The sequence below is a fragment of the Zootoca vivipara genome, chromosome 6, assembly GCF_965207765.1.
Source record: "Zootoca vivipara chromosome 6, rZooViv2.hap1.1, whole genome shotgun sequence".
Taxonomy (NCBI): domain Eukaryota; kingdom Metazoa; phylum Chordata; class Lepidosauria; order Squamata; family Lacertidae; genus Zootoca; species Zootoca vivipara.
In genome coordinates, this window is record NC_142589.1 from 28,488,041 (window position 1) to 28,500,444 (window position 12,404).

At 46.5% G+C, this 12,404-nt stretch overlaps 1 protein-coding gene across 1 annotated transcript; it reads left to right on the top strand.

Annotated features, from left to right (window-relative positions):
* Positions 1-3,088: 3,088 nt before the first annotated feature.
* LOC118086937 (borealin-2-like) lies at positions 3,089-11,995 on the top strand. The gene is made up of 10 exons (XM_035119041.3): positions 3,089-3,300; positions 4,171-4,299; positions 6,126-6,178; positions 7,011-7,068; positions 8,494-8,570; positions 9,507-9,574; positions 10,023-10,124; positions 10,898-11,027; positions 11,495-11,581; positions 11,835-11,995. The coding sequence occupies exons 1-10, from the start codon at positions 3,165-3,167 to the stop codon at positions 11,874-11,876; spliced, it is 882 nt and encodes a 293-aa protein (XP_034974932.1). The 5' UTR covers positions 3,089-3,164; the 3' UTR covers positions 11,877-11,995.
* Positions 11,996-12,404: the final 409 nt, after the last annotated feature.

The following is a 12,404-nucleotide window of genomic DNA, read 5'->3' on the forward strand; positions in this document are numbered from 1 at the left end:
TCTAACCCAGTGAATCCAGCCTAGACTGCCCCAGCATGTGAACTGATGCCAATCATGGTCTTTGCATGGAAAAGAATCACAAGTATGAGCTAAATAAAAAATAAAAATTGGGAGCCTATAAAGAGGGAGACGTGGAACTGATATAATCAGGACACAGAACTATCCTCCTTTCATTTGGCTAGGTGCTGCTTTAGAATGTAGATATTGAGTAAATTAGCTAAGCAAAGGAGATGCTTCTTAGCTATACTGTAAATCGGAATGCGCCTCAGCATGGTAGCAAATAAATACAAGATGCCGATACCAGAGGGAGCATTTTCCTATGTGCGAAATGATCTGCCAATTTTGTTCAACAAGGTACTCTGCCAAAATATATATATATATATATTTTTTGACCACTAACCGATAATAATAAGGTCCAACGTTGAAGGAACGTGGAAACGTCACAGTGAGAATGGGTCCAATCTGGTACTATAATCTTGCCTAAATATTCAGCCCTCTCTCAGGGCTGCTATTTCAACTTGAACAGGCAACTGGAAGTTCTGTGAAAATCGCTATCCCATGGCTGTTTCTAGCCTTAGAAAGACGGGGATTTTCTCCTAGGTATGTCACATGGGCTGAGTTTCTCTTCTAAGAAGCAGAAGTGAAAACGAGAGGGCAAGATGGCCAGTAGGCTATTTAGCATGGCTAACCAGAGTAGAGTGGACTGCCTGAGTGCTAGTTTCGCCCAGGTTCATGACACTTTGCTCTCCTACAGTAGATCCGTGTTGGTCCAACTGGGCTTCATTTTGCGATATAGTGTGAAAGTACCATTTCCTCCCCCATTAATCCATCTCAGTCTTGTACATAAATAGGGGTGCCAACTTCAATATTGGGGGGCGGCAGGTAAGCCCTGCCACAAATAATCACATGATGCAGCACATGCACATCATTTGAATGGCAATGCCTATCAATTTGGGGGTCTGGCCCCCTCAAATATTTTATTGGTTGGGGGGGCAAAGGCCCCTCGACCCCTAGGAGTTGGCTCCTATGTACATAAACCTGGCTTAGCTTTTTTGGGGACTGCTGCTGTTGCTGACCCAAGTTTGCAGAACGGTCCAAGTGAACAAAGCAATTACAGCTGCAGATCACCCTGCGTACTTCGACTATATTGCTGAGTTGAATTCCAAAGGGGCAAACAAATGTATCTTATGGGTGGCGTTAATTCTAGATGGACACACTGCCATCCGAGAGCAGCAGAAACGTCCTTTCTGCATTTTTGTCCCCTTAAACCTACCATTTTACTGACGCCGTGCAAGGATGGGGATATTGGAATGCTGAATGAACAGAACACTCAGCTTGCTGGCGCAACTGCTTGGCACGGTTTCCTAAGCATTGATTACGTGAACTACTGAAAACTAGCATGTTTCACTCTTGGAACACTGCAGTTTAAAAACAAAAACAAAGGAATTGCACTCCCCCCCCCCCGGAAACCTGGCTTTGGGCTCACTGCTTGGGAAGGGCCTTCATATTGAACATACAGTGCAAGAGAATTCTGTGCGCTACTCGTGATTACTATATATTTTTATATACTTTTGTAAGTTCCCCCCGTTGGGTTTGGGAAGGGTGGGAGGGAGGGAGGGAAGGGTAGTATTTGTAGTCTTAACAAGCCAGTGGGTTTTCTATCTACCTTGTGTTTACACCCGGTGTTCCTGAAAACGATGCAAGGTTTACATGTTTCTAAATAACTCTTTTTGCAGGGATGTTTTAAAAGGTTTGCTTTTTCCTCCCACACCTGCTGCTTCCCACCTTTTTTTAAAAATGGGAGCAGCAATCCTTAGAGGTTTAGTTATTAAATCAAGGATGTTGACCTACCTTCCTTTGTGTTTTCTAAACACTGTTGCGGTGCCTTTTGATTTCTGGTACGCTGAGGGAGAATGAATGGGGTTGTGGTTGTTATTGTTTTCCTGCATCTTTTGAGAAATGGTACGATCCTTCCACAGTTGATTTGACACATTTGTAAGTACTGTGATGAGCTGCTAAAATTTAACCTGGTTGTCCTGGAGGCAAGGCGGTCATCCTCGGAAATCTGTTCCAGAGTGGACCTCAGTGGATGCAAGTCCCAAATAAACGGTTTAGAGATTGCAGGTGGAGAATGTTACTACACTGAATTTTTGTTTTGTTTTTTGTTTTTAAAAAATGTACATCTTTAATGAGTAAGGCAATATCTAAACATTGTGATGCATGCTCGTAGGTTCACATTTCCTACAGGTGCTCCTCATGCTGTTCTTGGGATGACTTTTTAAACGTACCTACAACTTCGAAAAATTAAATAAAAGAATGGTTGGAAACTGTTTTGTCGTGGTGCTTTCTAGAAGTTTTCCAGAAAAAAGGAAGCCTATATTTTAATGAGTTTTCTAGAAGCCGCCTTTCTCACAGCTGACACTTGGGAACATAAAAAGCTAGCATATATAGAGTTGGTCTGATGCAGCAAGGCTCTTAGAGGAGGTTAAAATCTGCCACAGGTGGGTTTTTTTTAAAGAAACACAGCCCACTAGGATGCAAGGGAGAAAACGAGCAAAAATGGCCACCTAGATTGCCAAGCACCTTTCTGTCTCAGTCATTAGGCCAACAAAACTCTTGTAAAAAATTGGACTGTGGCAAAACTACCCCAGGGTTGTGACCCTAAACACAGTTACTCTTGAGTAAACCCAACTGAATGCAGCCATTTGTTCACACATGGAACAATATCTACTCACTCCAGGGCCTTTTAACAACTGTGAAATTCAGCAGGTGAAATCTATCACTGCACCACCATGCTGATATATCTAGGAAAAAGTAGGCGTTAATGGAGGAAAACTAATCCAGGGTTTGAGCCCCCCACGTTTCCTTTTTTTAAAAAAGCGAAGTCTGTTGTGAACATACCCCTTCTTTCAATAAACTGGGAGAACTAAAGGCACCCACAAAGGAACAGCTCCATGCAGCTGATCCCTCCATCCCCAGGGCTGATTTGACTTCTTGAGGGAAAGAGCGTGCCTTGCACCTGCAATCAGTCCCCCCACCCTCTTTCTCCAGGGTCCTAAGTGGGCGTGTCCACAGCCAGGGCGGGGAACTGCAATAAATCCACACATACAGCGAGATGCCTTCTCCTTTCTGAGCTTTCCCAATTTGTGAGCTGGGAGCAAGCCATGGCGCTAAGGAAACACCTGAACGAGGCGAAGAAGCGCAGCGCGGACTCCGGAGTGGAGTCGGATCGGAGCCTCTCGAGCAAGGAGCAGAGGGACCAGCGCATCAGTCTCTTTCTGCGGGATTTCCAACACCAGGGTGAGGCCTCGGGGGGGGGGGTCTGAGTGAGCAAATGTGAGCCAGCCTGGTGTAGCGGTAAGAGCCGCCGTTCTCAACCTTTGCTTGGGTCCCCGAATATCGTTGGGCTACAACTCCCATCATCCCTAGCTAGCAGGGCCAGTGGTCAGGGATGATGGGAGTTGTAGTCCAACAACACCTGCGGACCCAAGGTTGAGAAACGCTGGGGCAGGACCTGGGACTGAGAGACACCAGGGTTCAAAGCCCTGCTCAGCGTGAAGCTCCCTTGGAGTCAATCAGCGCCTTTCAGCCTTACCTACCTTACAGGGATGTTGTGGGGATTAAGTGAAGAGGGGGAGAACCATGTATAAGCCACGTTGAGCTCCATGGAGGAAAAGTTGGTGCATAAATAAACGAATCTTGGAGAAGTGGAGTGAAAAGCAAGGAGTGGGGCTTAGAAGATTAGAATCATAGAACTGTAGACTTGAAAGGGACCTCCAAGGGTCATCTTGTCCAATGCCCTGCAATGCAGGAGTCTCAACACTCAGTCCCCCATCCATGCCATTCTGGACCTTGCTTAGCTTTGCAAATGTGCCCACAATTTTGTTCCCCAAAGGACAGAAATGCCTTAATTCTAGCTGCTTCACTTGATTCATTTCAGGTTCTTGCAGTGCTGTGTTTCTGCCAAGGGCCATATTGTCCAGTGGTTAGAGCATCTGTGTTGCATGTAGAATGTCCCGGGTCCAACCTCTGGCACCTGCAGGTAGACCTGGGAGAGAGAACACAGCCTGGAGAGCTGCTGCCAGTCAGTGTAAACAATACTGAGGTAGATAGGCGAATGGACTGATTCAGCATAAGGCATCTTCCACCATCCTTCTCCCTTTCTCCAAGCAAAGGAAAACCTGCGCGATTTGAAGAAAGAGCTGGCTTCGCTTCTGCAGACAGCTGAGAAGGCATTCCAGGTGGAGCTGCTGGCCATGCCGGTGGTAATGAGAAAAATGAGGAGGGAGGACTTGATTGGTGAGGCTGCTTTCCAAACCCCACTTACCTGCTGGGAGTAAGACTTGTTGAATTCAGACATACTTCTGAGTGGACGGGGTTAGAACTGTGTTGAGTGAATTATCATGCAGATAGGTCCTTGTGGCCCCCATCGTGAATTTGCTCGACCACTTTCTCAATGGGGCTTGCTAAGTCCCCATCTGTACTATACAGTTAAAGCACTATCGCACCACTTTAGATAGTCAGGGCTTCCTCTAAAGAACTTTAGGAACTGTGGTTGGCTTAGGCCAGGCATCCCCAAACTTCGGCCCTCCAGATGTTTTGGACTACAATCCTCATCTTCCCCGACCACTGGTCCTGTTAGCTAGGGATCACGGGAGTTGTAGGCCAAAACATCTGGAGGGCCGCAGTTTGGAGATGCCTGGCTTAGGCTGCTCAGAGTTGGTAGGAGATGCCTATTTCCCTCCATAGCTGCCAAGTTTTCGCTTTTCTCGCGAGGAAGCCTATTCAGCATAAGGGAAAATCCCTGTAAAAAAGGGATAACTTGGCAGCTATGTTTCCCTCTCAGAACTACAATTCCCAGAGTGCCCTTGGAAGAAGGGTGGACTGTTAAACTATTCTAAATCAGGTAGCCACTAATGTCAATTTTACCTTTGCACAGTAGGCTAGTTTCTGCACACACTCGCATACCCATCTCTGCCCTCCACCCAGGCAAGCAGAAAGCACGGTCAGAGTGCAAGGAGGGTGCAAAGCAAGGGCAGTGAGTGAGGGGTGTGGCCTAGGGAGAGAGACCTGGAAAGCTGCATTTGGCCCCCACCATCTAATATATATTTTGAAAAGTGGTTTCTTGGCTTGTTTGTTGTGCATTCGGACACCTCTTAAGATACCCCAACCAGATTTTGCATGATGGGTCCTGAGATCAAGGAGCTGGTTTTCATTTATGTTTGGATAAGGTTGCATGCCATTATGAATCGTGTCTGAGCCTTTAATACCACACAGATTTTAACTGCTGAATTCACAACTACAGAGTTTTTTGGTTACTTAAGACTTACTGTGCAAAGTCAGATACAAGCTTGCTAGTAAAACATAAGTAGAACATGTTGGACCAGGCCAGGGGCTCATCTAGTCCAGAATCCTGTTCCCAAAGTGGCCAGCCAGAAGCCTAAAGCCCCAAAGCAAGACCCTGGCGCAATTGCAGTCTTCCCCAGTGCAATTGCATTCTTCTCAATAGTGCTCCCCAGCAACTATATTCAGACGCATAATGCCCCTGATATTGGAAGCAATATAAAGCCATTGTCTTGTACCTGTTGATGGCCCCTCTCTCCATGAATTTGTCTAACTCCCTTGTAAAGCCACCTTAGTTGGTGGTCATCAACAAACGCCATAGCTTAACTATGTGCTGTTTCAATACTTTTCTTTCCCACTTCCCACTTCTTAGTACCTTTTCACACAGCACATTGTTGAACAGTGAAACTCCCTCCCACAGGATGACCATCAACTTAGATTAGGCAGATTTGTGGAGAAGACCACTGATGGCTACCAGCCAGTACAACTATGTGCTGCTTCCATGGTCAGAAGCATTAATGCTTCCTTATACCACTTGCTGGAAACTGCAGGATGGAAGAGTGCTCTTGTGCTCAGGTCTTGTTTACGAGCATCTGGTTGGCTGCTGTGAGAACAGGATGCTGGACTAGATGGGCCATTGGCCTGATCCATCAGGCTCTCCTTGTGCTCATATTTTGCTCCAACCTTTATTTTATAAAGACTGGGTGATTGATAAGAAGCTAGTCCCTTTGATTAATCGGCAACTGGCTGCCTTGGTGTAATTGCCTGTCTCCGTACCACAGATCTTAAGGAAGAAGAAGCTGCCGCTGCCACAGTCATCGCCACCGCCATGGCAGTAAGTATGACCAAGTAACACAGAAATGCTTTTTAAAAACAGTAACAGATCCTTATGCCTCTTGAGCAATGCTGCTCCCAGGTTATGGCAGATTGGGGCAAGTCTGCCCCAAGGCCTAGTGCAAAGTATTGGACCACCCTTATTTTGCTACTGCCCCCACTCCTCCCCCCTTGACCCCCCCATTAATAAAAGGGAGTCCTTTCTCAGAGCAAGGCATTCTGCGTGATATGACCCAGGAGAATGCAGGTGCCAGATCTGTGTCACCTTACCAGAATGCCTTACTTCTTAGGTGTAAGCAGTGAGAAAGCAGTTTTAAATGGTGGGTGGGAGGGGCAGATTGCAGTAGAAACCAGACTCATTTGTCAAAGCTCTGGCAAGCTCTGGGTGGCATGTGATTTTGTCCCAGGTCCTTTGGGGAATAAAACTGCTAGCACATTTGCAAAGCTACCGGTAAGCAAAGGTCCAGAATGGTTTCAAAGTAGATTGGGATCAGTGATAGAACATCAGCTTTGCATGCAGAAGGTCCCAGAAGATTCAATTCCTGGCATCTCTAGGTAGGGCTGGGAAATACCTCCTGCCTGGTACCTTGGAGAACTGCTGTCAGTCAGTGTAGACAGTACTGAGATAAATGGACCATTGGTCTGTCTCAGTATAAGTCAGCTTCCCATGGGTTGACTCTGCTCCAGAGGGAAGATTTTTCATAGGTGAAACATGCTCTGGTCACCTGCCTCTTCTGACATTCGTCCATGTGTCCAACTCTGGATCCAGCAACCAAACCCACAACAGAGATTCTGGCCTGATAATCCCACCTCTTTCTCCCTCCTGTCCCCAGGATTGCCGCGCAGCAGATATGCCAACTCCCAGGCTAGTGAGGAGCAACAGCAAACGAGGTAAGCTGACCTTCCAAGCTTAACATTGCTTGGAGGGAGGGTTGCCCAGTTTCACGCAAGGGAAATCACTGCTGCTGATGCTGATGCTTCACAGTCCCTCTACAGCTGTGCCAAACCATGGTTTGGCTTGGCATATCCTTCAGATCAGGGCTTGTGGTTTATCTAACTACAGTAGTAGTAGCCAAGGTTTGTTTGGAGCAAAATAAACCCAGGAACCTGAATGTGGAGGATTTGCTAAGCCAAACCACAGCTTAGCTCTCAGATGCAGCAGAGGGAAAAAAAATTGGGTGCAATCTCCTCTCTGGCAACATGCTAAACTATGGTTTGAGAGTGTTCACGCTTGGCCATGGTTTGACTTGCTGTTCCACGCCAAGCAGGTCAATGTTCGATGGCAGTGATGATGTCAGGGCTGGACTTTGGAGTAGACATCTGGGGCTCAAAATGCAGAAGAGCTGGCTTACCAGTTGTTCTGGAGGGTCATAAGAAGCCTGCTGGATCAGGCCCAATGGCCCATCTACTCCAGCCTCCTCTTCTCACATTGGCAAACTAGATGCCTGTGGGAACAGACTCCCCACACAAGAGCACACTTTCCCTCATGTTGTTTCCAATAACTGGTATTCAGAAGCATTTACTGCCTCCGACCATAAAAGCAGACTATAGCCATCATGGCTAGTAGCTTTCATTGCTAGTAGCCCTCGATAGCCTCCTCCTCCATGAGGCTCAATAGCCTCCTCCTCCAATCCTCTTTTAAAGCCATTCATGTTGCTTGACTTCTCTGCCTCCTGTGGGATTGAGTTCCTTAATTTAACTATGCACTGCATGAATAAGTCCTTTCTTTTATCTGTTCTGAATCTTCCAACATTCAGCTTAATAGGATGTCCACAACTTCTAGTGTTATGAGAGGAGACAAGTTTTTTTCCTTATCTGCTTTCTCCATGCCACGCATAATTTCATAAGCTTCTATCATGCCATCTCTTTTACCTAAACTAATAAAAAACCCAGTGCTGCCATTTCCCCCCCGCAGTCGGATTGCTCCACATCCTTTTTGAGGTGAGGCGACCAGAACAGCATAGCTGCCAAGTTATCCCTTTTTTTAAGGGATTTTCCATTATGCTGAATAGGCTTCCTCGCGAGAAAAGGGAAAACTTGGCAGCTATGGAACAGTACAGTACATGGAATTTCAGATGTGGTCACATCATAGATTTCTGGAATGGCATTATGCTATGGGCAGTCATTTTATTTTCATGGGCCCTTGGGTGTGTTATTTCTTCCCCATGGGACAGAAGAGGAGGAAAGTTTGTGAGTGTGCAAAACCTGATGCTGTTTGATCCAAGCCAAAGTATCCTGCCATAGCTTTGGAGAGACTGATGTAAGATGCATGCATAAAATGCCTATAATAACCCTTGACTAAATTGCCCCTTATAGTTAAGGTCACGACAATTGTGGAATACAAGGGAGAGGAAGAAGGGAGTGGAGCCCCGGCCAGGAAACTGTCTCGGAAGGTCAGTGGGGAATAGGATCCTGTATGTGCTCATAGCAAGCTCATGTTCTTAAGTGTGGATCCTTCTGTAGCATCTCCATGCACAAGAGGGAGATGTTATGTGCTCTGGGGAACCTGGAGGTTTATGGATGTACAAATAATAATAATACTGAGATTGGGAAACACTAAGAGTGTAGGGAGGACCTGGAATAGCGCAACGAAAACTGAGTATGCTGAATGCACATGCAACGCTGGGTGTCCTGGGAACAAAACTGAGGTTGGGAATGGAATGGAATATCCTGGGAAAGGGCTCAGCCGTCTGGAAACCTGCATGGGAACGCACTCACTGTTTTGTTGCAGGTCCTATATGTAAGACACGCTACACTTTTTTGCTGATTCAAAGTTACCCTCTTTAGCAGTGTGGCCTGGAGAGTTCTTTGCCTCTGCAACCTTGGAAATGGAGTGATCCCGGTGAGGTTGAATGTTCAGTGGCTCCCAAGATTGGCAAAGGGTCCATTCCCCCAAGGTTCTCTGTGTAAAGTCAGAATCAACAGAAGTCAGCATGAGAATTTTGTGTGCATGACAAGATCAGACCCCGACAGGTGCTGGGGGTGGGGCAGGCTCTGCCTGAAATCCATTGCCCCCCTCAATTCTGACACCAGCGCCAGGGCACAAAAGGTGTATATGCTGATCTTATGCAGCATTCTATGTGTGAGGTGGTGCATGTGAGCTGGGAAATGCTGTGTGTGGTATGCAGTGGTTGTTTGCTGGTGGCAGGAAACAGGCAGACAAGCCCCACATTATTCATTATCCCATTGCCTATAAATCTGCAAAGTTGGATCACTATTCCAAACAGTGGAGAATCGGGTGACTTTTAGGAATGCTAAACAACTTTGGTTTTTCCATGGATTACCTTTGTTGCCCTAACACCCTGTTTTGCTGCTTTACTCTCCTGCAGGCATTTAAAACAAATTCTCTGGCTTCCTTGGCTTCTGCTGTAAAGGGCAAACAAGGGACTCCGTCCAGGTAAGACTAACCATATATTCTTGCTACATTCATTCCTCTTGGTTCTTTTCTTGTGAGGCAGCGAAGTGCATCTGCTTTCAAAGGAGCAGCTCTGCCTATGGCACAAGAGACCCTACGCCATGGGTAGGCAAACTCAGGCCCGGGGGCTGGATCTGGCCCAAACACCTTCTAAATCCAGCCCATTGACGGTCTGGGAATCAGCATGTTTTTACATGAGTAGAATGTGTCGTTTTATTTAAAATGCATCTTTGGGTTATTTGTGGGGCATAGGAATTTGTTAATTTTTTCCTTCAAAATATAGTCTGCCCCCCCCCATGGTCCTACGCCATATCTTACGCCCAGTAAACTATGGTGCTGTGCAGCTAAAAACCAAGTTCTACATATTTCGATGGGGGAGGCTGCAAGTGTGAAATCAATGGAGCTTTTAATGCCCCCTGTGTCCCATCAGGTCTGCATACGCCACTCCAAACGGGAGAACCATTGAGCGATCGACCTCGATGCGGGAGCGGCCGGTGTCTGCTTCCAAGTGCATCTCATTGGGCTCTAAAAGGCAAGCCATGCTGTTTTTAAAGACATGAATATTGTGGGATAATCAAGACTCATACAGCCAACCTACTTAAGTCGAATGCATGCATGAAGAGGTTAATACAATCAAGTAAGCTGTCCTGCCAGGTTTAGCTATGCCCCCTTCCCCTCACCTTGGGAAGAACTAGATAATCAAGCCTTTGTTCCCTTCCAGTCTACCTGAGAAGCTCAATGTGGGAAGAGGTTTGAGCTGGTACTTCCTTTCCTCTGTCCCAAATCTTCCAACATTCAGTTTCATTGGATATTGTTAAATTGTAATGTATTATGAGAGGGAGAAAAACTTCTGTCTACTTTCTATGCACTGTGTGCAATTCCATCCACCTCTATCATGGCTCATCTTATCTTTTTTTAAAAAAAACAAACATCCTCAAACATCGTCAAATGTCTGGACCCTCTCCTTATAGGGGTCTTGCGTCATCTCCTCGATAAGTTGTTTTGCCAGTGTGGTGTAGTGGTTAAGAGCGGTAGACTCGTAATCTGGGGAACCGGGTTCGCATCTCCACTCCTCCACATGCAGCTGCTGGGTGACCTTGGGCTAGTCACACTTCTCTGAAGTCTCTCAGCCCCATTCACCTCACAGAGTGTTTGTTGTGGGAGAGGAAGGGAAAGGAGAATGTTGGCCGCTTTGAGACTCCTTCGGGTAGTGATAAAGCGGGATATCAAATCCAAACTCTTCTTCTTTTCTGAACCGCCTTCCCTCTCCTCCACCCCCCTTCCCCACCCCTTTCTGGTGCCTAGATTTCCACAAAGGGGTCTCTCCAAAAGTGCATCTGCCTCGGAGAGAATGCAGGCGGTGACGCTCCGGAGTATGTCGATGCCCCATGAAAGCTCAGTTCCCTTTGTCAACATCCCTTTGTCTGATGGAAAGGTACTGTATCAGCCAAGGCGGGCTGTGCATCTTTGATTTGCAAATATAAATGCATCCAGGTTGAGACACACATTCCAAAATTAAGGACGTCTCTCAAACCCCTTTCTTTGCTGCTTCCAGCTGTGGAGGCAGAGCAGAGCATAGCCACCATGGCTAGTAGCCACCAGTAGCCCTCTCTGCCACGAATTTGTCTAATCAACTTTTATAACCATCCAGTTTTGTGGCCATCGCTTCTTCCTGTGGGAGAGTGTTCCATAGTTCAACTCTGTGCTCCATGAATAAGTCCTACGCCCTGACTCTTCCAACGTTCAGCTATATTGGATAACCATGAGTTCTAGCGTTAGGGAAGAGGGAGAGGAACTTTTCTCTGCCCACTTCCTCTATGCAGCACGAAGCAGTAACATGCGTAATGGTGCGCGTGCACGACTCATGCGGCTTGCAAACAGCAACTCTCTGCTCTTGTTCAGACTCTCTGCTCGGCTGGCGAAGACCTCCAGAATGTCAACGTGGAATTATTGAATGAGGACACCGTCCAGCATATCCACAGCCTTGTGGTAAGTGTGCAGAATAAACCTTGGAAATGGCTTTCTCCCCACAGGGGGACTGGTAGGGTTCATTGTTACATGGTTGTCAGCTGTGCCAATCTGCACTGTTCCTTCTCGGGTCTGAAAAATCCATGCAAGTAGTTCTCAGAAATACTTCTGTGTAAGGCATTCCTTGCATAGAAACTGGAGTTTTGGTGGTTCAGAGGGATGTTTGGAGAGCTCCATCAACTGTCCATGCTTTCTTTCTCCCCCCCTTCCTTAGAACCAGTTGACAGTCCTTTGCGGAAAAGCAACGGTTAAGTGAAGTTGATGGACTCCATAAACAACCTTTTTTCATTCTTGGATCTAAATATCCTTGGTTCTTTATGTTTAAATAGATAGGCCTTTTTATTTTAAAGTACTATTAAACTTGTTATTTCTCTATGGAGGCTTGCTGGCATTATTTCAGGGTGAATGGGGCTTGCTCTAAATGGGCTATACGTTTGTTGTGTCCCATATTTGAGATATAAATAGAATTGGCTGCATCCATCATCTATTGGAATGCCCTGATCCAAAGCATATTTAAGCCCAGATGCCACCAGACCAAGTTGGAGGATGTGGTGGTAGGGTACTTTCCTGTGGTCTGATTCTACATGGTTTCAGAAATATATTACCAGGGCTTAATTGGAGACCAGGATCCTATCTGGAAGCCGGTGGAGCTTCCTTCTAAAGTGTATTGTCTCACCATCTGCTGAAAGTTCTACTTCAATGAGGGATGGGGACCCATGTGTGGTCCTCCAGACACTGTTGAGACTCCAACTCCCATCAGAGCCAGCCAGCGGAGCATCATGTG

Excerpts from the sequence above, each read along its gene's own strand:
- LOC118086937 (XM_035119041.3), top strand. The coding sequence starts at position 3,165 with ATGGCGCTAAGGAAACACCTGAACGAGGCGAAGAAGCGCAGCGCGGAC. Across the intron at positions 8,571-9,506 it reads CCAGGAAACTGTCTCGGAAG|GCATTTAAAACAAATTCTCT; the intron begins GTCAGTGGGGAA and ends ACTCTCCTGCAG. Across the intron at positions 10,125-10,897 it reads ATCTCATTGGGCTCTAAAAG|ATTTCCACAAAGGGGTCTCT; the intron begins GCAAGCCATGCT and ends TCTGGTGCCTAG.